At 39.1% G+C, this 27,630-nt stretch overlaps 3 protein-coding genes across 3 annotated transcripts in view; 1 reads left to right on the top strand and 2 right to left on the bottom strand.

The window, feature by feature from the left end:
* atp1b2a (ATPase Na+/K+ transporting subunit beta 2a) overlaps positions 1 to 14,795 on the top strand; it is a 17,377-nt gene extending 2,582 nt beyond the window's left edge. The window contains exons 2-7 of the mRNA XM_079400237.1: positions 1,091 to 1,219; positions 1,595 to 1,699; positions 4,779 to 4,984; positions 9,466 to 9,525; positions 10,551 to 10,658; positions 11,014 to 14,795. Coding sequence (XP_079256363.1) covers positions 1,091 to 1,219; positions 1,595 to 1,699; positions 4,779 to 4,984; positions 9,466 to 9,525; positions 10,551 to 10,658; positions 11,014 to 11,178 — 773 coding nt within the window. The 3' untranslated portion in view covers positions 11,179 to 14,795. The remainder of the gene's footprint in view (positions 1 to 1,090; positions 1,220 to 1,594; positions 1,700 to 4,778; positions 4,985 to 9,465; positions 9,526 to 10,550; positions 10,659 to 11,013) is intronic.
* LOC306859227 (coiled-coil domain-containing protein 171-like) overlaps positions 1 to 27,630 on the bottom strand; it is a 472,225-nt gene that overhangs the window by 62,366 nt on the left and 382,229 nt on the right. The window lies entirely within an intron of this gene.
* gltpd2a (glycolipid transfer protein domain containing 2a) lies at positions 4,148 to 27,630 on the bottom strand. Its single transcript, XM_079400236.1, has 5 exons — positions 27,500 to 27,630; positions 27,353 to 27,423; positions 26,473 to 26,642; positions 24,766 to 25,412; positions 4,148 to 4,159 (listed from the first exon to the last, which is right to left on the bottom strand). Exons 1-4 carry the CDS (start codon positions 27,576 to 27,578, stop codon positions 24,854 to 24,856), a joined length of 879 nt encoding a protein of 292 aa, XP_079256362.1. The 5' UTR covers positions 27,579 to 27,630; the 3' UTR covers positions 4,148 to 4,159; positions 24,766 to 24,853.

Below are 27,630 nucleotides of genomic sequence, written 5' to 3'. Positions count from 1 at the left end.
AGTGATGGACGAATGAGAAACACGGATAACATGAAGATGGAGTGAATGGAGGGAATCTAGGTCACGTACACCGCCTCAATATCACACACTTCATCTCTTATTACACACAAGACTGCATTCTGATTGGTCGGGTGTTTGACGATAATGTGATTCTCTACACATGTGAGGAGAACCAGACATATACATCCACTAGATTATAAAAAATACATTATTATATATGTATTTTTTATAAATACATGTTTAAATAATGATATTCAGATGAAGTACATTTAACATCTAACAATAATGTTATATTTAACCATTCAAAATATTATATTTTAGTCACTATATTAATTTGTTAGGCTGTTATGTTAAATCAATAGGTCATCCAAAAGTGAACATTAGTTGAAAATGTGCTCATCCTTAGGTCATCCCAGATGTAGATGAGTTTGTTTCTTCATCAGGTTTGTATAAATGTGTCTCTGCATCAGTGTCTCAGCAATGGATGCTCTGTAGTGAATGGGTGCCGTCAGAATGAGAGTCCAAACAGCTGATAAAAACATCACAATAATCCACACCACTCCAGTCCATCAGTTAACATCTGGAGAAGACAAAAGATGAAACACATCCAGCATTAAGATGTTTTTAACTCAAGTCCATAATAACGCTTCCTCCAGTGAAAAAGTGTTCTGGTCTGAATCAGGAGAGAAATCTGCACAGATCAAGCAGCGTTTACAAGACAAATACAGTCCAAAACTTTAAAGCTTTGTCTTCTCCAGATGTTAATTGATGGACTGGAGTGGTGTGGATTATTGTGATGTTTTTATCAGCTGTTTGGACTCTCATTCTGACGGCACCCATTCACTGCAGAGCATCCATTGCTGAGACACTGATGCAGAGACACATTTCTACAAACCTGATGAAGAAACACACTCATCCTGATCTTGAAAGACCTGAGAGTGAGCACATTTTCAGATCATGTTAATTTTTGGTTTAAGGTTCTCTCCTCAACACTGGTAGGCTATCACAGACAATGATGTTAACATACTGTGGCAGGTGAAACTAATGTTCTGTGTGTGTGTGTGTGTGTGTGTGTGTGTGTGTTCTGCAGGTCTGATTCTGTTGTTCTATCTGATATTCTACACGTTTCTGGCTGGCATGTTCTGTCTCACCATGTATGTGATGCTGCTGACGCTGGATGATTATAAGCCCACTTGGCAGGATCGTCTGGCTACACCAGGTACACATACACACTCAAACTCTCTCTCTCTCTCTCTCTCTCTCACACACACCACACTCACACTCACACTCACACTCACACTCTCTCTCTCTCTCTCTCTCTCTCTCTTTCTCACGCACGCACACCACACTCACACTCTCTCTCTCTCTCTCTCTCTCTCTCTCTCTCTCTTTCTCACGCACGCACACCACACTCACACACTCTCTCTCTCTCTCTCACACACACACACACGCACACCACACTCACACTCACTCTCTCTCACACACTCACACTCTCTCTCTCTCTCTCTCTCTCTCTCTCTCTCTCTCTCTCACACACACACACGCACACACACACACACACACACACACACACTGACTCTGTGTGTTTCCCTAGGCATGATGATTCGGCCAAAAGGCGATCCTCTAGAAATCGTTTATAATTTGAAGAAAACAGAGAGCTGGGATTCATACATTCAGGCTTTGGACAACTTCCTTGCATGTAAGTAAAAAAAGACAGATTAAAAAAAAAAAATACAATGCTGTTGCAAGCAGTACATTGTTACATTTTTGACTCACAATCACAGTCTACGTGTGCGTTTTCATATGGAAGAGATGGTGCTCGCAACACCACGGTCATGGGTTCGATTTCCAGTGAATGCATGAACTGATAAAAAAAATTTATGCCTTCAATGCAATGTAAATTGCTTCAGATATAAGCAGCAACCAAATGCATGAATAGAAATATAAATGTTACTCTGCAGTTTACCACTAAACAATGTCAAGTATCTGTGATTTAGGAATAATTCAGTTATAAATAAACACTGATTTACTCACCCTCATATTGTTCTATGACTTTCCTGTGGAACTGAAAATGTGAATTTCTGGATAATCTTCTTACCATCTTGTCCATACAACATCTGTTCCTAAAAGGACTAAAAGGACAATAATCAAAAATCCTAACAGGACAATAATCACCATATAAATATAACAGTGTATGATTCTACAGGCCAGTGCTATTTTAGTCCTATTTATTATAGTTTCGTTAATATTTTTTATATAGGTTTTATTTTTTACATGTTCAGTTTTCATTTTAATTTCAGTTTAATCATTAGTAATTTTCTTATGAGTAATTTTTAGCATTTTTTCTTTTAAACCTTACTATATTTATGTTTATTTTATTTTTATAGATTAAGTTTTAGTTTTTATTTCCAGTTTGCAGAAATGGCAGGTAAATGAAATAAACATAACATTTTGAAGTAAAAAGACTGAAACAGCATTTTCTTGTAAAACGCACTCCGATAATACAACATTGAAAAATAGTTTTTACAGTCTAGTTGTTGAAGCAACATTTCCTATTTCTATTATAGTCAACTAAAACTATAACCATAAAAATAGATTTCCATTACTTGATAAAAAAATTTAACTGAAATACAGCCCAAATTCCCGAAATTTTGGTATGTTTTTTAAATTTGAATAAAATGAAAACTAAAAGACTTTCAAATCACATAAGCCAATAATTTATTCACAATAGAACATAGAGAACATAACAAATGTTTAAACTGAGAAATGTACACTTTAATCCACTAAATGAGCTCATTTCAAATTTGATGCCTGCTACAGGTCTCAAAAAAGTTGGCATGGGGGCAACAAAGAGCTGAAAAAGCAAGAAATATTGAAAAGATTCAGCTGGGAGAACATCTAGCAAATAATTAAGTTTATTGACATCAGGTCTGTGACATGATTAGCTATATAAGGGATATCTTAGAGAGGCATAGTCTCTCAGAAGTAAAGATGGGCAGAGGCTCTCCAATCTGTGAAAGAGTGCATAAAAAGATTGTGGAATACTTTAAAACCAATGTTCCTCAACATCAAATTGCAAAGGCTTTGCAAATCTCATCATCTACAGTGCATAACATCATCAAAAGATTCAGAGAAACTGGAGAAATGTAAGGGACAAGGCCGAAGATCTTTGTTGGATGCCCGTGGTCTTCAGGCCCTCAGACGACACTGCATCACTCTTGGGCATGATTCTGTCATTGACATTACTAAATGGGCCCAGGAATACTTCCAGAATCTACTGACGGTAAACACAATCCGCCGTGTCATCTGCAGATGCCAACTAAAGCTCTATCAATATGTGAACATGGTCCAGAAGCACCGTTGTGTCCTGTGGGCCAAGGCTCATTTAAAATGGACTGTTTCAAAGTGGAAGTGTTCTATGGTCAAATTTGACATTCTTGTTGGAAATCACGGACACCGTGTCCTCCGGACTAAAGAGGAGGGAGACCTTCCAGTGTGTCATCTGCATTCAGTTCAAAAACCAGCATCTCTGATGGTATGGAGGTGCATAACTGCATACGGTATGGGCAGGTTGCATGTTTTGGAAGGCACTATGAATGCTGAAAGGTATATAAAGGATTTAGAGCAACATATGCTCCCCTCCAGACGACGTGTATTTCAGTAGGACAATGCAAAACCACATACTGCAGCTATTACAACAGCATGGCTTCGTAGTAGAAGAGTCCGGGTGCTGAATTGACCTGCCTGCAGTCCAGATATTTCCCTTATAGAGAACATTTGGTGCATCCTTAAACGAAAAATACGTCAAAGACGACCACAAACTCTTCAGCAGCTGGAAACCTATATCAGGCAAGAATGGGACCAAATTCTAACAATAAAACTCCAGAAACTCATAACCTCGATGCCCAGACGTCTTCAAATTATTTTGTAAAGAGGAGATGCTACACCATGGTAAACATGCCCCTGTCCCAACTATTTTGAGACCTGTAGCAGGCGTCATCTTTGAAATGAGCTCATTTTGTGCATAAAATTGTAAAATTTCTCAGTTTAAACATTTGTTATATTATCTATGTTCTATTCTGAATTAAATATTGACTCATGTGATTTGAAATTCTTTTATTTTTCATTTTATTCAAATTTAAAAAGCGTCCCAACATTTCTGGAATTCGGGTTGTAAAATAAAATTAAACTTATGTTATTTCAGCTAGCTGCCAAAGCAAAATTTTTCATTTTTCATTTTCATAATATGATATAAAATGAATAATTACTAAAACTTTAACAAATATTGACATGAAAGCAGCAACTATAAAAATTAAATTAATTCAAAATAATCACAAAAACTACAACAGTATCTCAACGATACTAAAACAACACTGATTTTCATTTAGTTTAAGTTTTTAATGTAATATTTATATTTCAGCTTACAAACATGTATTTAACTCTTTCCCTGCAGTAGATGGCTTCCATCAGTATCCCAAAGCTTGTACTGGCCTTTAACACTTTCTGGATCGACATTTCACTCTGTAACATTAGCCAGTTTTCATTTATATGCGGTTAGTGTTGATGATTGCTTTATTTTTCATATGCATATTCTCTCATATGAGATCACTCGTTTCTGCATCTTCGTCGTCTGTTTTTGATTGAGTGATTCTAGACTCATTCAGGAGATGTGTAATAGCGCCCCCTAGTGTATAACAGCGAGAACATGGACTATTCTGTGTTTGGCTGAGAAAGAGTTAATAGGTTCCTCAGGTCTCTGTTTCTGTGTTTCTCTGCAGCCTATAATGACTCTCAGCAGGCTATGAAGAACGACGCCTGCATCCCGGATCAGTACTTCATCCAGGAGGACAGTGGCGAGGTGCGCAACAATCCCAAACGCTCCTGCCAGTTCAACCGCACCATGCTGGGGAGGTGCTCCGGACTCGATGACCCCACATACGGATACCGGGAAGGAAATCCCTGTGTGCTCATCAAACTCAACCGGGTAACTGCGCTGATCACTCATAATATAGTAATAATACACAAGATTTGTCCGCTTTGTTCGGACGCCGTCCAGGTCGCTCCGCTAAGATTGTGTTTTTATCTGCTTTTTTACTTAGTTTTACTTTCTCTTTTTACACATCTCACATCGGCACTGATCACCTATAACAAAGAAACACTTTTGGACATTGGAAACCGCTACACCAACTTGTTTCAGGACACTTTATCCAGGAATCCAGCATGGCCTCTGGAGATTCTTCGGAATGCAGAGATTAACAATAACCCCCCGAGGCGAAGGATCAAGAAACACCGCGGGAAATGCGCTGGGATTCGAGATTGACTCAGGAAAAGGGCTCACAGTCCTCCCCTTCCGAGCATTCTGCTCGCAAATGTCCAATCCTTGGAGAATAAGATGGACGATCTTAGAGCCAGGATTAGTTTCCAACGGGACATTAGGGACTGTAACATCCTTTGTTTGTCAGAAACTTGGCTTTCGTCCATGGTCCCGGACACTGCTGTAATGCCCAGTGATAACTTCTCTGTTTTACGGATGGACAGAACAGCAGAGGCCGTTAAATCCAGGGGTGGAGGAGTGTGTTTCATGATTAACAAGAAATGGTGTGATCCCAGGAATATCTCCATTCTGTCGCGTTCCTGCTCGCCTCATCTGGAACACCTTTCCATTATCTGCCGCCCATTTTATCTGCCCCGGGAGTTTTCATCGATCATTGTTACTGCTGTGTACATCCCACCACAGGCGGACACCGGCTTGGCTTTGTCTAAGCTTCACGATGTGCTCAGCGGCTACATTAACAAACATCCTGACGCTGCCTTTATCATCGCGGGGGACTTTAACAAAGCTAACCTCAGACGGGTCATGCCGAACTTTCACCAACATGTATCCTGTCCAACTAGAGGACCAAACACACTGGATCATTGCTACACTCAGTTCAAGAATGCCTACAAAGCCCGCTCACTTCCTGCTTTTGGTAAATCGGACCATGCCGCCATTTTCCTAACACCGGGATACAAACAAAGGCTCGTTCAGTGTCCTCCGGTGCAGAGAGTAGTGACGTGCTAGTCCTCCCACTCAGAGACTATGCTGCAGGCGGCTCTTGATGACGTCGACTGGGACATGTTCCGGGCGAGTTCTTCTGACGTCAGCGAGTTCACGGATGTAGCATTAAGCTTTGTAAACACGCTAACCGAGCAAGCTACAGAAACAATAACGATAAGGACATTCTCCAACCAGAAACCGTGGGTGGACAGTACAATCCGTGCTGCGGTTAACACACGCACTGCCGCTTACAATGAGGCTCTTCTGACCGGGAATATGAGCGAGTACAAAGCATCATGCTATGCTCTCCGACGCGCAGTAAGAGCCGCTAAACACAGATACAGAGAGAGAATTGAGTCTCATATCCAGCTCAATGACTCTCAACGGATGTGGCAGGGACTGAGGCCCATCTGTGCCTTTGGAAACAAATCCTCCGCGGAGGTGAGAGCAGATCCATTGCTGGCCGACGAGTTAAACACCTTCTTCGGCCGCTTCGATTGCAACGGCGGTGGCGCGTCTCTGCAGTCCAGCGCGTCAGGAAGTAGCAGGCAGAGCAGCGATGATCCTGTAATCACCGTGTCAGAGGATGAGGTTCGGAGGGCACTAAAGAAAGTGAACGTCAGGAAAGCAGCCGGACCTGATGGGATAACCGGCCGTGTTCTGAGGTCCTGCGCCGATCAGCTCGCTGGTTTGGTCACGTCTATCTTTAATGAGTCCCTTGCTACCTCCGTGGTTCCCACCTCATTTAAAAAATCCGTAATAATCCCTGTGCCAAAGAACAATAAACTCTCTTGCCTGAATGACTATCGCCCAGTTGCCCTCACATATATAGTCATGAAGGTTTTCGAGAGACTTTTTAAGAGCCACATCTGCTCCTCCATTTACATTTACATTTATGCATTTAGCAGACGCTTTTATCCAAAGTTACTTACATTGCATTCAGTTACAGTTTTTTTTACATTTGACCAGGTCTTGCTTTCCCTGGGAATCGAACCCATGACCTTGGCGTTACTAGCGCCATGCTCTACTATTTGAGCTACAGGAAAGCCCTGATACTTTGGACCCTCTTCAGTTTGCCTATCGCCCAAACAGATCTACGGACGATGCCATCTCTCACGTCCTCCACTCTTCCCTCACACACTTGGACAGACTTACAGGAATTATGTAAGGCTGCTATTCATTGACTATAGCTCAGCTTTCAACACTATAGTCCCCATCAAGCTGGCTTCTAAACTCACAGACCTCGGCCTAAACTTCTCACTCTGTGACTGGATTCAAGACTTCCTCACCGGCAGACCTCAAGTGGTGAAAGTTGGCCAGTTCACCTCAAACTCCATCACCCTGAACGTAGGAGCCCCACAAGGCTGTGTCCTGAGTCCCCTGCTGTACTCTCTCTACACGCACGACTGCGTGTCCTCTCACAGCTCCACATCTATTATCAAATTCGCTGATGATACTGTGGGTCTGGGCCTCATCGCCAACAACGATGAGACCGCATACTTGGACGAGGTAGAGAGACTCACATCATGGTGCCAGGACAACTGTCTCTCTCTGAATGTGAGCAAAACTAAAGAGCTGATCATGGACTTTAGGAAGAGACAGCAGCAGCCCTACACTCCTCTTATGATCAGTGGGACCCCTGTGGAGAGGGTGAGCAGCTTCAAGTACCTCGGTGTAAACATCTCCGAGAATCTGACTTGGACTACACACATCCAAACACAGGTTAAGAAAGCCAGGCAAAGACTGTACCATCTGCGACAGTTGAGGAAATTCAGGGTCTTACCAGCAATCCTAAAAACTTTCTATTCAGGGACCATAGAAAGTGTATTGACTCAGTGCATCTCAGTGTGGTATGGAAACAGCTCAAATCAGGACTGCAAAGCACTACAGAGAGTTGTGCGCTTAGCTGAGCGCATCTCAGGGTCTGCTCTCCCCTCTCTGCAGGACATCTACCTCAAACGCTGCAAAAGTAGAGCTGTTAAAATCATCAAGGACTCTAATCACCCTGGTAACCATCTATTCACTTTGCTTCCATCTGGTAAGCGCTTCTGTAGCCTGATGGCAAAAACTGAGAGACTTAGGAGGAGCTTCTTCCCCCAGGCCATCAGGCTAAACTCTAACTCTGTGTCATTATATCACTTGACTCCATGTTAACATCACTATATCAATAATCTATTCATAATTATGTGTGACAAACATGCAAAAAAAATAAAAAATCAGGAAGGGGGCCAACACTTTTTCACACCACTGTATATCTCACAACTTTTTTTGTATGACATTTATATCAAAATTCAGACTTTAATATCTCATCATTTTGCATTTATTTATTATCTCAAAAAACAAAATACATAATTGCGACTTTTTATCTAGCAATTCTGACTTTTTTTTCTCACAATTCAGCATTTATATCTCATAATTCAGACTTTTTCCCCTCAGAATTCTGTATAAATAATATATCTCACAATTCAGACAATTCATATATATATATAAAACAACAACATTTTTATTTTTTAACTTTTTATCTAGCAATTCAGACTTGAATTTTTCATAATTCAGACTTTTTTCCTCAAAATTCTGCATTTCTATCTCATAATTCAGACTTTTTTCCTCATTCGTTATTTATATCTCATTATTCAGACTTTTCCCCTCAGAATTCTACATTTCTATCTCATAATTCGGCATTTATATCTCATAGTTCAGACTTTTTTCTTAGAATTCGGCATTTGTATCTCACAATTAAGACTTTCTACATTTCTATCTCATAATTTGCATAATTTAGACTTATATCTTGCAATAGAGTTATATCTTGCAATTCTCTGTTCATATCTTGCAATTTTAAGAAAAAAGTCCAAATTGAGAGAAATAAACTAGTGAGAATTATGAGCTGAAAAGTCACAATTACCATATTATTCCTGTCCAACGGCAGAAACAAGCATCTGTAAATAACAAGCCCTTCTGTGCTGGTCCTCTTTGGACATTTTGAGTTAAAATCTGAAGCTGCTTAAAAATGCATAAACATAGAAGTTTAAAAAATAATGCTAGATCCCAGAAATGTAAACTATTTTAATAACAGTGCTTCGCTACTGTACTTCAGTTATATTTTGCGCAGTCTGCACTATACTTGAGCTCTGTCAAAATGGAAAACTTGAAAAAGCAACATTTTTTTTTTCAAATGTTTTCGGTTTATGAAATCTAGCATGCAGCCGATAATACAAACACAAATTTGAGCTGAAAATAGCATCAGAAATCATTAGCTAGACCAGGGCTGCGTTTCCCAAAACCATTGTAAGCTTAAGTACATTGTAGACCCATTGAAACCAATGGAGCTACGATCAACTTAAACTTATGATGCTTTTGGGAAACAAAGCCCAGATCAGTTACCTTTGGTCTGAATGAAGATGCTGACCGTGCTTCGTTTACTCCTGCAGGTGATTGGGCTGCGGCCAAGTAATGACGGAAAGTCTCCGTTCGTCTCCTGTTCAGCAAAGGTGAGTAAGATCTACCTGACCTTCTTCGGTAATAACCAGTCAAGCATGAATTAGGCTACATCTGTAATGTTTGTTCATTTCATCCCTCCATACTCAGGGATATAAGGAAGGAGACGAGTTGGTAAGAAATAGACTAGTCTGCACACTTAGCATCCCTAAACTTGGACTAGTGCAAATCTTAAAATAGTACAGTACAGGCCCTAACTAGTGCTTAACTCTCATGCATTCTGTGGTTAATATACATGTAGTGTTGCATCACTTCTAAAAGATCAATGTGATCAATCTCCTCATATCTTCTGTCATCTGATCGATAATTTAGACATTTTTATCCAGTAAAAGCTCTTTTAGTGTAATTGTTCAGCGGCTGCTTCAGAGTCAAATCTTGACTGATTTTGATCAAGTAAAGGTCAGAATAACTGCAGTCATATCTCCAGATGAACTCTTACTGGACTGAAGCAGCTCAGCTTTACTTGATTCTCCATCAATCATTTTCTAGATAAATCAGTGCGTCTCAAATCTGATCATCAGGATCTTTTGAGGAGCGTTTGTTTCCAGAAGCTTTACTTTCTCTGTTCCTCAGCGGAGGAATGATCTTCATCTCACATCTTCTGAGGAGCGTTTATTTCTTCATCTCTCAATCAGCATTGCATTATATGTTTGGATCATTTACATCTCATCTTACTGAGACATATTACTGGAGCTATAGCCATATTACTGGAGATATAGACCTATTACTGGAGATATAGACCTATTACTGGAGCTATAGACCTATTACTGGAGCTATAGACCTATTACTGGAGATATAGACCTATTACTGGAGATATAGACCTATTACTGGAGATATAGACCTATTACTGGAGCTATAGACCTATTACTGGAGATATAGACCTATTACTGGAGCTATAGACATATTACTGGAGATATAGACATATTACTGGAGCTATAGAGTGACCGCTGATATTTAGATCATTTTATGTCAGTATCTGCTGAACTGTTATAAACATATCATTGATTTACATTACAAGGCTCAGAAGACAGCTCAGACGAATGAAACCAATGTTGCACTCGAATACTTCCCTCCAGACGGAACCTTCAACCTCATGTACTATCCATACTACGGCAAGAGAGCACAGGCAAGAACACACACACACACACACACACACACGTTTACTCAGCTATCTAAATGGGGACATCCCATAGGCGTAATGGTTTATATACTGTACAAACTATATGTGCTATTGTCCTACACCTACCCTACACTCCTACCCTAGGAGACTGTGCATTTCTACAATTAAAAAAAAAACTGTTTAGTTTGTTTTTAAACCGTTTTACAAATGAGGACGTCCCCAAAGGGAGGTTTTTGGAGATTTTGTCAGGTTTACCTCACTTTTGGGTACAAATTTGTCCCCAAAATATGGTTAAGTAGGTACACACAGACACAGGTGTGTGATGAAATACGTGTGTAACCTCTCTCTCTGTGTGTTTCAGGTGAATTATTCTCAGCCCCTGGTGGCTGTGAAGTTCACGGACATCTCTCTCAACACAGACTTCAACGTGGAGTGTAAGATCAACTCTAGCACTCAGTTCAAGATGAGCGAAAGAGACAAGTTCGCCGGCCGCGTAATCTTCAAGCTGCGCATCGACAAAGAGTAGAGCAACTGCATCTGCCACACACACACACACACACACAAACACACACACCACACACAAGAGATGGTAGGAGTCATTCATATCTCAAGGTGTTCAGTGTATTTGTCCGTCCCCATTCTCCTGTATACACGATGGTTTCTCTCTCTGTGTGTGTGTGTGTGTGTGTGTGTATGTCTTTGTATCTCTGTGTGTTTTGAGTACTCTTGACTGTCGTCATATCCAGCTGATATCGTTCCAAAGTTAAATCAAGAGAGCAGGAAAACATCATCAAGCCTTTCTAGATCTCTAGACACAATCATCCCGAACAATCCAGTGAATTCAGAGGGACCACAATCATCCAAAACCTGCCAAGAAATTATATTTCACATAAAGAAAATTGTACTCCCAAAATATGGGAAAATAACATTTTGATGTGAAAAATCTAAAATAGGCTTCATTTTCTGTATGCAAAATATAATTTCTTACCTTTTTCTTTTGATATCAAGCTAAAATGTGACCTGGATTCACTTGTTTAGTCTATATAATGGCTTTTATGTTACTGAGCGTATAACACAAATTAGGTCAAATCTGGTAAAATTCAGGATCATTCATAAAGTAAAATCTGTAGAAATGCGCATACATGATCAATTAACAAACAGAGCCATAAAAATCGTCACAGACTGTAATCGACTCATATCTGTCACATATCGATCTCTTAACTTGATATGTTTTATCAATTTATTTATTTATGGTATAAGGTACATTTATAATGTTACTCATTTATTTATTTATTTATTATCGGATTTGTGGTTTTTATTTTTTATATACATATGACAACATTTGTGAAGACACTTTTGTATCATTGTAATGTTCACGAATGCGCACACACACACACACACACACACAGAAGCGAAGTTAAACTGAAACGATTGGCTGACGTTCTGCACATGCTCAGATTGCACTCGACGACCGACGCATTAGCCAATCAGCTTCAAGCTGCTCCATATCAGTTCACCATTAATTAATTTGCCCAATCCACTGATCACATATTTCGCCCAGAACGGTTCGACCCATCTTTCTAAACGTGTACACAGCAATACCTTCTGGTCCATGAGTGCACTGTTAATACTTGTAAATAATGCCGAATCTGAGGGAGTAGAGAGTAGTTATGAAGAAAAGTGTGACATTTTTTTTTTTTAATTAAGATTAAAATTTGCCAATCCAAGTAGATGAATGAACAAATGTGTTTTCTTCCCAAAAAGTGTTTTTTAATTTATCTGTTGTTGAGGACATCATGGGTTAGCACCCTTTAGCACAGCGGAAATATGACGCAAACATTAGCTGCATATGTTTCTCGAAATTTAGTCTGTTTCTTCTTAGCTTTGGTAGAATCTTAGATTTTGATCATGTGATTTGACGTTTGGATGTTCAAGGGGATTCGAGTCGAACGGACAAGTCATACTCCTGATTTGTGAGCGAGACATTAGCGTAGTGCTTATTAGCGAACCACTAGCCTGCCGTCGTCGATGCGTGGGTGGCCTGTCTGTGTTTATTTTATCTTTTGTGTTCCTTCATTCCGCCCCCAGTAGTGAATGTGCTGTGTTTCTATTGGGTTACTGCCACAGTGTTGTGCGTTTGAAACATTGGAGGGTGTGTGTTAGAAAAGTGTGTGGGGAAAAAAAGAGCCAAACGCGGCCAAACTTTCAAATTAACGTTACTAGTCCATCCGTCGCACATCAGCACACAACTTACGGCCTGATGTTGGGATTGGTTCAATGTTTACACAGAGCAGTGACTAATAACTAGCTAAACTTACGCTGCCTGCCGTACGTTTACTACGATTTACTTCACGTGTGCTGCCTGACCGCTCTACGTCATGGAATAGATTTTTATATGTTTTTAAGATACGGTAAATCGAATTATTGCACATTATTTTCAACTTCTGTACTTTAGACACAGCAGCGATGCGTATTAGCATGTCGCTGCACGTTTGTATACCGCGAGTGTAGATCACACACATTATTCATACGGTTTATTCATTTCTGTAAGACGAAAAATCAAGCAGACAGGAATTTGGGACATCGTTACCATGGAAACAGCACATGAAGTCATCAGTGATCTCACTTGTTAAGTCGTGGTCATGTGTCACGTTGCTCAGCGCGAATTTTGCAGGCGAAATCCAGTCATTTCAATAGTAATCCGCGCGGGAGTTTCGCACAAGGCTGAATAAATTTCCTGCACTGACCAACAGAAAGCTATGGAAGCCTATTTTCACCACTTAAGAAAAACAATCAAGCTTAGGTCATATGAGATGAAATTACGATGAAATTATGACTTTCAGTGTGGTAATCATGAATTTAATAGTTTAAATTGAGATTAAATAAAATTTTCGAAATCAAAATTATGAGATAATTTTTTTTTGATTTAGTAAGTCAGTTTCGACGTTATCTCATAATCATGACTTAGTATATCGTAATTTCAACTTTTGAAGTCATAACTTTGGGTTTTTATATCATCAAACATAATTTTGATATAGTATCTCATATTTGACTTAGTATGTCACCTTAGAGTTTTAAAGTCATAATTTCAACTTTCATCTCATAATTGTGACACATTAGTGTTGACTTTTTATCTCATAATTACGACTTAATATGTAAATGCTGACTTTTAAAGTCATAATTATGACATTGTCAATTGCGACTTTTTATCTCATAATTATGACTGTTTATATGATAATTATGACTAAGTCAGAGTTCCAACTTATGAAGTCAGAAACTTAGGTTTTCATATCATAATTATGAATTGCTATATAAATAGTCACTTTTAAAGTCATAATTATGACATTAAATCATAATTTCATTTTTTTTTTATCTCATATTCGACTTAGTATGTAAATTTGGAATTTGTGAATTGATATTTTCATAATTTTGACTTCTCATTTTATTATTATGAGTTTTCGGCATAAATATGGCTTTAAGTCATAATGACTCAGTATGTCAATTTGTTTTTATCTAATTAAAATTTATCTATAATTATGACTTACAAAGCATGCTTTGTTTTTCTTACATGGAAGAAATGGGCTTCCATAAAAAGCTAACTGGTTTTTAAGTGACTTTTGCCTGCGAAATTTCACAAATGTGACTGCACATTTACAGCTTCCATAACGCCTACACGCTTCGGACAATATCAACGATGACACGGCGACAAACACGTGCTTACACAAACAATGACAACGACAAACACACCTGCGCTACAATAACCTCATTCGAGAGCTTTCCACTCACTCACACACACACACACTCACACACTCACTGACGGCACCATTGAGCTTTGCCCCCGTCTGTGTTTCTCTCCAAACCAATAACACGACACGCTCGTCACTTTGAGTTCTCGCCGGATGACTTATATAGCTTACAGACTCATCCCGGTTTCTCATCTGTCCTTCATTGTGAGACGGTGTCTTATTCTTTCTTCACTCTCTGTAAAAACACTGCTCAGAAACTAGATGTATCTTATTAAATATCCTGAATATACTGTTATATATTGCCTGACATGAAAATTGTGAAACTTATATTCGAAAAACAAATGATTATCATTATAAATGAAAAATGGAAACAGGAAATAAAAAACATTTTGTGTTTAACAAACATTTTTGCCTAAAAGGTCTTATTTCGAATTGAATGCATATTATGCATTTATGTTTCAAAATAAACGTAATTGCAATGACTATAGAACACAAACATTATACATACATATATTTTATGCATTGCAATCTGAAGCCAAAATTATGACAAGATATTAATTTTTTATTTTATTTTTTACAAAGACAAAAGTATATGAATGGTGTACATACCGAGAGCTTTATCATGTTGTGTAATGAGGCTTTGGCAAAATCTCTGGCAGCTGTTATTCCAGATCTGATCCTATAGGAAAGAAAATCACAAAACTCTCTAAAATCTTTTGAGAGTTAAAATCTTGAAAATTGGTGATTCTCGACTGGTTGATTTCACATTGGTCATCAATTGGCGTTCAACACTATACCAAATGTGTCTGGTTTTCACTTGAATTGAGTTTCTTCCACATGAACTAGTGGAGGGTTTGATTGGAAACACAACCTTTGGCATCAGCCACAAAAGATACGGGAAGTTTTTCCTGATAAGTCTGTTTGTTTTACTATCTTAACTGTGCACCATTACACGGCTAGTTGCGTGTTCTTGTTTGCATTCATCGTGGTTTCAGATCAGACCTGTGGCACATTTATTGTTCATGACCCAGCAGTTGAGAAACACTGAGATTAAGTGGAGACTTTTGCTCCTGCTTTTCAGATTGTCCCTTGAGAAAAACATCCCGATAAAAGAAACAATCCTGTTCCAGAAGAGATCTGAACTGCGGCTCAAACTGTGCTCAGATTTGACAAGATATTAAAGTCTGTAAACTGAAACATTTCATCATCAGATTCCTCCAAAGATGAAATGATCAGAGCTGCTTTAAACATCCATTTTATTATACTCTTACTGCATGACAAATAATAACATGAATGCATCTATTTAGCATTTATCCTACAGGACATTCAAGGAGAAACATCTGAGACAAAGTTGATACATTAACTGAGAGCCTCTGAGCTTTGAAAGAGCGAGCCGTAACATTGTTTCATTTGAGTAATGTCTGACACTGTTTGAGCAACAAACACTGAAGATTTTATAAAGAAATGTCTTTGTTCCTTAGAATGTAAGCGTTTGTATACATTTATTGGTCAATGTGTAAAAATCTATTAATGAGATTTGAGATTTCCCTGCTAAACTCATAAATAATTTAATAAAACTAGGAACACATCGACATCTAGTGTACAAATGAGAGACGAGCGCTTTCACCTGCTGGACCAGAAGATTAATGAGACTCTTTTCACACCAGACAGGAAGAAAACGCCTAGCAACTGCATAGCAACGTGATAAAAGGCACTTGGAGGAGCCTAGCAACCAGTGCAAGAACCAAAATCACTCATTATTTCTCATAAGAACATATAAAAATTAGTGCTGGGCAACAGTTAATTGCATCCAAATTAAATGTTTTTCTTTATATAAGATATGTGTGTGTATATTTATTATGTATATATAAAAATCCACACACATGCATGCATATATTTAAGAAAAATATATGTTGTGCATATATTAAAGTTAAATATAATATAAATGATATGAATATAAATATATACAAGTATTTTAAAAGTATATATTCTGTGTTTAATTTAAGTAGAAGGGTTTACTCAAAAATGTTGGGCCACACAAAAATAAAACTTAATTCCTCGTTCAGAAAATGTAATTGTTATAAGTTGCATCAAGGTTTTAACAGATTTTAAGTGCAGTGTTCTTAATCTTTATAAGTTAGTAGTACTGTTCGGGTTTACAGCGTGTGTGTGTGTGTGTGTGTGTGTGTGTATATATACAGGACTCCCTTGTAAAAGAGACTGTGTCTCAATGGGACTTTTCCTGTTTAAATAAAGGTTAAATAAATAAAATAAATAAATAAATAAATATATATATGGGTGTTTCTGCAACTACAGGCACTTTCAAGTCCCAGCAGTGAAATTTTAGATTTATGTTAAAATTTGTCATATGATGCCTTAAAAATATAAATTATATTAATATGATTAATCTGATGTAATATAAAATTATGAAGCATTTATAGGTCCAAACACCATTTTTGTTCATGTCCCACAACTCTGGTCACAATGTTGAGATACGTAAAATAAGCTAATTGAATTACAATTTGACATTATTTCAAATGGAATTGTTTAATATACATATTACTTTACAGCATCTTAATTGTTTTTGTGTTATTTACTGATCATTTTTATGATTTTTACAACTAAATGTGCCTGTCCCACACTTTTGAATCCTTACCGCAACAATGAAAAAATACTTTTATTATGACATTTTATCAAAGACAAACAAGTCTAGTTTCTATGGAAACAGAAATTAGCATGTGAGCACATTGCTGTCAGATTGGGCCACCTCACTACCTTACTCACAAGATCCCAAAAATATAAGGTAAATATGATCTTTTCTGTGTCAGTATTTATTGTGTGTCCTTACCATACAGCTTAGTAATTCTGTACTTTGAACTAGCTACATTTTAAAAATGAATGTATATTATGGTTTAATTCATGTATATTAAAATGCTAAAACTCAAAACTAATGTAGTAGACCTTGCTAGCTGCCAATTAGCTGCAATATTAGCAAAAATGTCATTTGTCATTTCCGCAACATGTCTTTACCGCAGAAAATTTAGGTGTTGCGGTAAAGACAAGTTCAAGGTATACCGTATATTAAATTACAAGTATTCAGTCTATTGTAAATTATATTTAAACATGACATTTTGTAACCCTAGATGAGACCTAATTCATTAACAAGATCAAAGAAATGCAAAGAGGAAATGAGAAAAGACCCAGAGAGGTATGTAGAATATCTACAGAAGGAAAAAGAACCTTACAAAAAAAGAAAGGAAAATGGGCAGATAAAGAGTGTCTCCCAGCTGACAAAAAGAGAGAAAAATCAGAAAAGAAGGCAGTGGAGGATAAATAAAAGAAACCGGAGGGCAGAACACAAAGTACTGAATGCCTCAAATCAGTTTGCTGCAACAAACACACCAACTTTAGTAGATAATATTTTTTAAACATGAAAAACATTCTGTTTTCTGTTTATTTTACTGTTGTTCTGTACAGTAGCCTGTTTTTGATTTCATGGCACTTTAACATTGTGTCCTTAAAGACACAAGATGTCATTACCGCATCTCTGCTTTATTTGATTTTTTTTTCCATATATTTTTTAATATCAGTATTTACCAAACTGCACAAAATTTGAAAGCTATTGGAATATTACATTTTTACAGAAATTAAAAAAATTAAAATGTATATAATTAACATTATTGTAACGTTACGGTAAGGACATTTTGTAAGAAGAAGAGTTGAGAAACAAAAAAATAAACAAGTTCCAGAATAAAATCTTAATGTCTCAATTTTGTTGACCTTTATATACACTGACCAAAATTATAAACGCAACACTTTTGTTTTTGTCCCCATTTTTCATGAGCTGAAGTCAAAGATCTAAGACTTTTTCTATGTACACAAAAGGCCTATTTCTCTCAAATATTGTTCACAAATCAGTCTAAATCTGTGTTAGTGAGCACTTCTCCTTTGTCGAGATAATCCATCCACCTCACAGGTGTGGCATATCAAGATGCTGATTAGACAGCATGATTATTGCACAGGTGTGCCTTAGGCTGGCCACAATAAAAGGCCACTCTAAAATGTGCAGTTTTACTGTATTGGGGGGGTCTGGGGGGGGTCGAAAACCAGTCAGTATCTGGTGTGACCACGCAGTGCAACACATCTCCTTCACATAGAGTTGATCAGGTTGTTGATTGTGTAATGTTGGTCCACTTCTCTTCAATGGCTGTGCGAAGTTGCTGGATATTGGCAGGAACTGGAACACGCTGTCGTATACGCCGATCCAGAGCATCCCAAACATGCTCAATGGGTGACATGTCCGGTGAGTATGCTGGCCATGCAAGAACTGGGATGTTTTCAGCTTCCAGGAATTGTGTACAGATCCTTGCAACATGGGGCCATGCATTATCATGCTGCAACATGAGGTGATGGTCGTGGATCAATGGCACAACAATGGGCCTCAGGATCTCGTCACGGTATTCAAAATGCCATCAATAAAATGCACTTGTGTTCGTTGTCCATAACATACGCCTGCCCATACCATAACCAGTTTGCAATATCAAGCAACATAACGATCTGTTTTGTACAGGTAAAATGACTGAGACCGGATTTGTGCTACCATGTCAGATTTTGCTACCTCCCATTAAAAAAGTACAACGAAAAATGCTACCTGTCAAATTATGGTTTGTTAACATCTGCACTTACCCTTAAAGTAATGCAAATACAGTAGCTGTAGTTGCAAATTATGTGTTGGAATGGAACCAACCATAAATTAATTTATCTATATAATAGATTTTTTTAATAATGTCTACACCTACCCCAAACCTAAACCTACCTCTTACAGTAATGCAAATACAGTAATTATCGTTGTTCAGCATGAGAAAAATTAGGCAATACTGATGTGCGCAGTAAACCCTAGAAGGAAAAGCTGGCGGGTAGGATAACATGTTAAGTTAATGGAAGTTACAAATAGCTCTTACGTTAGAATATATATATATATATATACAGTGCCCTCCATAAGTATTGGAACAGTAAAGACAAGATTGCTCTGTTGGCTGTGGAGTCAAGACATTTACAAATATGATTAAAAGATGAATATGAGACAAAACTACAGAATGTCACATTTCATTGAATCACCCAGATGTTTTACCAGCTGAGAAGTTCATCCCTCTATCTGATGTGAGCATAAGTATTGGAGCAGTTGCCTCACAGGTCTTTCTAAGTGATCAGCTGTGTCCTGTTGCATTCTTCAGATAGTAAAAGCAGGGAATGTGTCGTATCAGTTATATCCATTACTTCTGTATTCTGAATCTTGCATTCGATGATGACACACACAAACCAGGATGAAGACAAGGGAGCTGACTTTGAGAGAAAAGCAAACAATTTGGATGATAAAAGAAAAGAGGAAGTCAGTTAGAGCTCTAGCAAAAACAAAAGGCATGGAGAAATCAAGAATTTGGAAACCAACAACTACCTGATCAGCTGAGAAAACAACAGAAGTTGATGACAGACAAATCATAAAAGCTGTGAAAATGAATCCTAAAAGACATGTCTGTAAAATCACCAACAACTTCCAGAAAGCTGGGGTGATGCTCTGACAATCTACTGTCCTCAGGAGACTTTGACACAGAATTACAGATGCTACACAGCAAGATGCAAACATTTACATTTACATTTAGTCATTTGGCAGACGCTTTTATCCAAAGCGACTTACAATTGGGGAATACAAAAAGCGATTCATCTTGAAGAGGCAGTCAGACAGAGGAAGTGCTCGTAACACCAAGTCTCAGTCATTGTTCAAATAAGTACAAGCTAGTAGGTGGAGAGAAAGATAGAGGGAAAGTTTTTTTTTTTTTTTTTTTTCTGAGTTTAGGATGAAGTCAAGTACTGCCGAAAGAGATGAGTTTTCAGTTGTTGCTTGAAGGTTGCCAGGGATCCGGCGTTCCGGATAGGGGTGGGAAGATTATTCCACCAGCCAGGAATGGTGAACGAGAATGTTCTGGAGAGTGATTTTGAGCCTCTCTGTGATGGTACCACAAGGCGTCGCTCACTAGCAGATCTCAAACTTCTGGAGGGGATGTAGGTTCGTAATGAGTGGAAGTAGGAGGGTGCAGAGCCTGTGGTAGATCTGTACGCAAACATCAGTGACTTGAACTGGATGCGAGCTGCCACTGGTAGCCAGTGCAAGGAGATGAAGAGAGGTGTAACATGCGCTCTTTTGGGCTCGTTGAAGATCAGTCGTGCCGCTGCATTCTGAATCATTTGTAGAGGTTTGATTGCGTTTGATGGCAGACCAGCCAGAAGAGCATTGCAGTAGTCCAGTCTAGAAACAACAAGGGCCTGGACAAGAAGTTGTGCAGCATGCTCTGTCAGAAAGGGCCTGATCTTTCTGATGTTGTGTAGTGCAAACCTGCAGGAACGAGCAGTCTTTGCAATGTGCTCTTTGAAGGTCAGCTGGTCATCAAAGATTACACCAAGATTTCTGACCGAAGTTGATGGGGTAATCATTGATGAGCCGAACTGAATCACGAAGTCATGCCGTAGAGTCGGAGTGGCAGGGAAGACCAGAAGTTCCGTCTTTGCCAGGTTGAGCTGTAGGTGATGTTCTTTCATCCATGCCGAGATGTCCACCAGGCAGCCTGAGATCCGTGCAGCTACCGTTGGGTCATCTGGTTGAAAAGAGAGATAGAGCTGTGTGTCATCGGCGTAGCAGTGATAGGAGAAGCCATGTGCATGTATGATGGGACCCAGCGATGTAGTGTATGTGGAGAAGAGGAGGGGTCCAAGAACCGATCCCTGAGGAACTCCAGTGACCAGTTGATGTGGTTTGGATACCTTCCCTCCCCAGGTCACCCTGAAGGATCTACCGGTGAGATAGGATTCAAACCAGCGAAGTGGAATTCCAGTGATGCCCAGTGATGAGAGTGTAGACAGGAGAATCTGATGATTGACAGTGTCAAAAGCAGCAGAGAGATCCAGCAGAATGAGGACTGACGATTTGGAATCAGCCTTTGCAGTTCGCAGGGCTTCAGTGACTGAGAGTAGTGCAGTCTCTGTTGAATGGCCACTCCTGAAACCTGACTGTTTAGCATCCAGCTTGTTGTACTGTGAAAGAAACCGCGAGAGTTGGTTGAAGACAGCTCGTTCGAGTGTTTTCCCTATGAATGGAAGGAGAGAGACAGGTCTGTAGTTATCTAAAAGAGAAGCATTTAATGTAGTTTTTTTATCAGTGGGGTTACCCGAGCCTGCTTGAATGCTGTGGGGAAGATGCCTGTGAGGAGAGATGTGTTGATAATGTATGTGAGTGCCGGTAAGAGTGTGGGAGAGATTGTTTGGAGAAGATGTGAGGGGATCGGGTCGAGAGGACACGTTGTAGGATGGCTGGAGAGGAGAAGTTTGGATACTTCTGCCTCGGTGAGGGGACAGAAGGAGAAGATGGGAGCTAGAGCGGTGGATGTGGTTGATCGGAGGTCCTGCGGAGTTGAGAACTGGTTGCTGATTGTTCTAGTTTTGTCTGTGAAAAAAGAGGCAAAGTCATCAGCGGTTATCAAAGTGGTGGGAGGTGGAGGAGGGGGACAGAGGAGAGAATTAAATGTTTTGAAGAGATTACGCATGTCTGGAGCGCTGGTGATCTTGTTGTGGAAATGTGAGGATTTGGCAGTGTGGACTTCAGTAGAGAAAGATGAAAGCAAAGACTGATACCTACTCAGGTCCGACGGATCGTTTGATTTGCGCCATTTTCTCTCTGCCGCTCTGAGTTTGGTCCGATTCTCTCGAAGAACATCGGATAACCAAGGGTTAGAAGGAGACCTCTGACCAGCACCAAAAATAGAAAGGCAAGATTAGAGTTTGCAAAAAAGCACAAAGGTGAGCCAGAAGAGTTTTGGAACTGTGTTTATGGACCAATGAGACAAAGATGAACCTTTATCTAAGTGATGGGAAAGCAAAAATGTGGAGAAAAAAAGGGAACTGCAATGAACCCAAGCATACAGCCTCATCTGTAAAGCATGGTGGAGGTGGTGTCATGGCATGGACAGTAGCAGAATGAATTTGGAAGGGTACAAAACCATCTTGCCTACCAATATTCAAGAAAATGCCACCAGATTCATTGGGAAGTGCTTCAAATTGCATCAGGACAATGACCCAAAACACCCTGCCAGTTCAGTCAAGGAATTTATAAGAGCAAAGAAATGGAAAGTGTTATATTGCCCAAGTCAATCTCCAGATTTAAATCCGATTGAACATGAATTTCACCAGCTGAAGAGGAGAGGAAAGGCAGAAACTCCCCAAAACAAACAACAATTGGAATTGGCTGCATTAAAGGCTGGAAAAAGTATTTCAAAGGATGAGAACAAGAGTCTGGTGATGTCTATGGGTCACAGACTCACTGCTGTGATTGTGCGCAAGGGATCTGCTAAATAATAGCTTTTAATCTTTTATATCTGAGTTATGTTAAACTGTCCCAATACTTATGCTCACATCAATGAGTGGAATGAACTCTAAAAGTGCTTTATTTGGTAAAACAGGTATGTCTTGAAACAGCTAATAATAGTCAAGTCAAGTCAAGTCACCTTTATTTATATAGCTCTTTTAACAATACAGATTGTGTCAAAGCACTTAACAGTATCAAATTGGAGGATAGAGTGGCTGTAATGTATAATAATAAGATTAAACACTCAATTTTCAGTTTTTTGTTAATAAAATGTGACATTCTGTAGTTTTGTCTAATATTCATCTTTTAATCATATTTGCAAATGTCTTGACTCCACAGCCAAAAGAGTCTGTATATACACACAAACACACACACATACACACACACACACACACACACACACACACACACACACACACACACACACATATATATATATATATATATATATATATAAACCGAATTCCGGAAATGTTGGAATGTTTTTTTAAATTAGAATAAGATGAAAACTACTTTCAAATCACATGAGCCAATATTTTATTCACAATAGAACATAGATAACATAAATGTTTAAACTGAGAAATTTTACAATTTTATGCACAAAATGAGCAATTCAAATTTGATTCCTGCTACAGGTCTCAAAATAGTTGGGGCGGGGGCATGTTTACCATGGTGTAGCATCTCCTCTTCTTTTCAAAACAGTTTGAAAACATCTGAACATCGAGGTTACAAGTTTCTGGAGTTATGGTGTTGGAATTTGGTCCCATTCTTGCCTGATATAGGTTTCCAGCTGCTGAAGAGTTTGTGGTCATCTTTGACGTATGTTTCATTTAATGATGGGCCAAATGTTCTCTATAAGCGAAAGATCTGGACTGCAGGCCAGCCAATTCAGCACCCGGACTCTTCTACTATGAAGCCGTGCTGTTGTAATAGCTGCAGTATGTTGTTTTGCACTGTCCTGCTGAAATACACGTCATCTGGAGGGGAGCATATGTTGCTCTAAAACCTTTTATATACCTTTTATTTACCTTCCAAAACATACAAGCTGCCCATACCGTATGAACTTATGCACCCCCATACCATCACAGATGCTGGCTTTTGAACTGAACGCTGATAACACGCTGTGGAAGGTCTCCCTCCTCTTTAGCCCGGAGGACACAGTGTCTGTGATTTCCAACAAGAATGTCAAATTTTGACTAATCTGACCATAGAACACTTCCACTTTGAAACAGTCCATTTTAAATGAGCCTTGGCCCATAGGACACGACGACACTTCTGGACCATGTTCACATATTGCTAGAGCTTTAGTTGGCATCTGCAGATGGCACGGCGGATTGTGTTTACCGACGGTGGTTTCTGGAAGTATTCCTGGGCCCATTTAGTAATGTCAATGACAGAATCATGCCGATGACTGATGCAGTGTCGTCTGAGGGCCCGAAGACCACGGGCATCCAGCAATGGTCTTCGGGCTTGTCACTTACGCACAGAGATTTCTCCAGTTTCTCTGAATCTTTTGATGATGTTATGCACCGTAGATGATGAGATTTTCAAAGCCTTTGCAATTTGACGTTGAGGAACATTTTTTTTTAAAGTATTCCACAATCTTTTTACGCATTCTTTCACGGATTGGAGAGCCTCTGCCCATCTTTACTTCTGAGAGACTCTGCCTCTCTAAGACATCCCTTTTATGTTACAGACCTGATGTAAATTAACTTGATTAGTTGCTAGATGTTCTCCCAGCTGAATCTTTTCAAAATTTCTTGCTTTTTCAGCCCTTTGTTGCCCCCGTGCCAACTTTTTTGAAAACTGTGGCAGGCATCAAATTTGAAACGAGCTCATTTAATGAATAAAATATTGGATCATGTGATTTGAAAGTCTTTTAGTTTTCATTTTATTCAAATTTAAAAAATGTCCCAACATTTCCGGAATTTTACACACGCACACACACACACACACACACACACACACACACACACACACACACACATTTTTAAAACAACCTCAGCTTTCTCATGTTGTGTGGGAGTGTTTGTTTGTGTGTGTTAAGGCAGGTCCAACATGTTTCTGATCTCCAACTCTTTCTGAGTCCGTCGGTGAATTTCTCGGATTGCTTCAACGACGACGCGCATGACAGGCTCCGCCTCCTCCTGTGTGCGCACGCACACCAGCTGCAGGAACGCGCTGCGGTCGGGCATCGTGCGAAACACTAGCTCTGCCGCACGCTGCACAAGCCAGGGGTGATGCGGCGCTAAAACCTCCAGGTATGCATCGCGGCAAAGCTCGCCCAGGCTCCGCCCCTCGCGCTCGGTACCCAGCTTCTCCAGCAGCAGCTGCAGCCATAGCAACGAGCGGTGGAGGCGGAGCAAAGTCCGACTGCCAGAGGGCGTTTGTGTGTCGAAGGAGACCACGCCCCTCTGAAGCTCCGCTTCCAGCATGGAGCGCACGGAGCGGTAGGCGTGCGGAGGGGGCAGGGCTTTGTGCACATCGGCTGTTGCGTTCTGTCTGGCGGATTCTTCCAGCGAAAGCTGTCGGATGAGTGTGATTTTCTCCTCAACTTTATGAGTGAAAAAGCCCACCAGAGGGCCCAGAGCCTCCATGAACCTGCAGCACAGAACACAATCACTGTGTGAGACCGATGAATCCTGATTTCACTGCCAATACTGCAACCGATTATCTGCCGATACCAATCTGACAACAGTTAAACTGTTTTTTTTCTGATCAGCTTAGAATATCTACACCTCATTAACCATTCCTACACATTGCTTCATTATAATTAAAGGGAAAACGGTACAAAATGGAGAGAGATTAGCCAATAGCCAAGATTTATTATAGCTAATAAAAACCACAAATCATAAAAAAAAATTTACAAATAAAAATAATAAAAAATAATTAAAAAAATTTTGTTACTTGGGAAAAATAACAACAAATAAAAACTATATATATATAAAAAAACTTACTTTATTTTATTTTAGCTTGTTGCCACGGAAATATTTCTAATTTGCATTTAGTTTAACTTGATGCACTAAAATAACTAGACACTGAAATAAAAATGAATAAAAATATACTGCCATACAAAGCAATAAAAACAGCTAAATTAAGTAAAAATTAACAAAAATTTAAAAGGGAAACAGAAAATATAAAAACAAAAAGTAATACAAAATATTAATTTATCCAAAATTTATCCAATACAATCCAATATTAATATATCCAAAATATTTAATTTAATTCACTTAAAAGTTTGAATGTGAATGCGAGTGTAGACATCTTACTGCTACATTTGATAAATTTGAATTTAAAAATCTACAAATTACTGTTTGTGTTACATGTGTGTTAACATTCTTAAAATGTATCATGATAGTTATTGCTATATAAATATATACACACTAAAAATAGCATTTCTATGGAATGTATGGCGTTTTTTTACACACGTCACAAACGATAGAACACATAAATAGACTCATCAGTTGCATAAATGATCATTGGCTGTGAAAAACAGAATGAATGCAGAAGGCTTAGATGTGCTTTAAAGCAGTATCATTTTTAAAATTATGCATTAAAATTGCATCTTTTTATAACACTTTTTTGAACCTATTTGGTGAAAAAAAAAAAAGGTTTAGATGGATGCATCCTTAAAATAATTCCTGCTGTACTGATATCGTACTTGATGAGTTCCTCCCAGCAGAGCAGATAGGGATCCAGCAGCACGTCGGAGGCGGGGCCGAGGGCGGAGCTTAGGTGCAGCAGGAGGCGGGACACCTGGAACTGCTGTCCGGCGCACTCTCCGATGATGTCATTTCCTCCCAGCTCCTCAGGAACGGCACCAGGAGCCACCTGATCATTACAGTCAGAGTCAGAGTGCGAAGGGTCCTCGAGTTTCCAGGGGCCAGTTGTTCAAAAAGTTTAATCTGGATTTGGAAATCCCATGTTTTGCTATGCAGGATTAGATAACCCAATTTAATTTTGTGCTGGTTTTTCAAAGCAAAATTGGATTGGACCAAAATGATCTAGATACACACTTTTTCAGATTTCCAAATCTGGATTACTAGTGATCTACGGAGCCCCTAAAGGTACATGATGATGAAAAAAAAAAAAAAAAGAGAGATGGGGAAAAAATGCCAATGTTTTGCATTCTAGTTTTGTATTGCATTTACACAAATAACTACTTCTGACTGGTCCATCTCTATTGAATATGCCAATGTCGTTTACAATTAGTATTTGAAAAGACAAAACTTTAAATTAAATATAATATTTTTGTTTGATATTGACAGCTGTTTGGAGATATAGGGATATATTACATGTCACATATGTTGTATTTTTTGGACCGGGGGGGGGTAAAAATGATCCTAATCTAACTAAAATGATTTGAACACCACAAATTGAGGATTTAATCCAGATCAAAACCAAGATTGGATTTTTGTGATCTAATCCGAATTCAGAATCCTTTTTTTTTTTTTTTAAACAACCCATTTTCAGGATTTGATCCAATCCGACGGCCAAAATCCGATCAGACTACTTTTGTACAACTGGCCCCTGATTCTCACCTGTCTGGTTGGTGTATACACGCTTAGACAAGGCCGCCACGACTGCTCACAACTCTGAAGGATTTCTTGAGCTGGACAAAACAAGGAGACACACAGTTAATCGGTGTGTATGTGTGTGTGTTGGCGTGAAAGGTCAGATTTACTCACGCAGCCACAGAGAGCTGAGAAACAGCAGCAGACACAACAGGAGTGCGCTCAGCACACACCGACGCAGGCGAGATGGCATTCTCAGCGCTGAAACGTCCGCTCTCGTCCTCCGACCCGCTGGCTAATGCTGC

Source organism: Barbus barbus (assembly GCF_936440315.1).
Source record: "Barbus barbus genome assembly, chromosome: 40".
Taxonomy (NCBI): domain Eukaryota; kingdom Metazoa; phylum Chordata; class Actinopteri; order Cypriniformes; family Cyprinidae; genus Barbus; species Barbus barbus.
The sequence above is the reverse complement of the archived record's forward strand: the minus strand, read 5'-3'. Positions and strand labels throughout refer to the sequence as shown.

What these genes read in the sequence shown, in the direction of transcription:
- gltpd2a (XM_079400236.1), bottom strand. Translation starts at nt 27,578, where the DNA reads ATGCCATCTCGCCTGCGTCGGTGTGTGCTGAGCGCACTCCTGTTGTGT. An exon ending in TGTATACACCAACCAGACAG is followed by an intron (nt 26,643 to 27,352) that starts GTGAGAATCAGG and finishes TGTAATGATCAG; the next exon opens with GTGGCTCCTGGTGCCGTTCC. An exon ending in TGCTGGGAGGAACTCATCAA is followed by an intron (nt 25,413 to 26,472) that starts GTACGATATCAG and finishes TCTGTGCTGCAG; the next exon opens with GTTCATGGAGGCTCTGGGCC.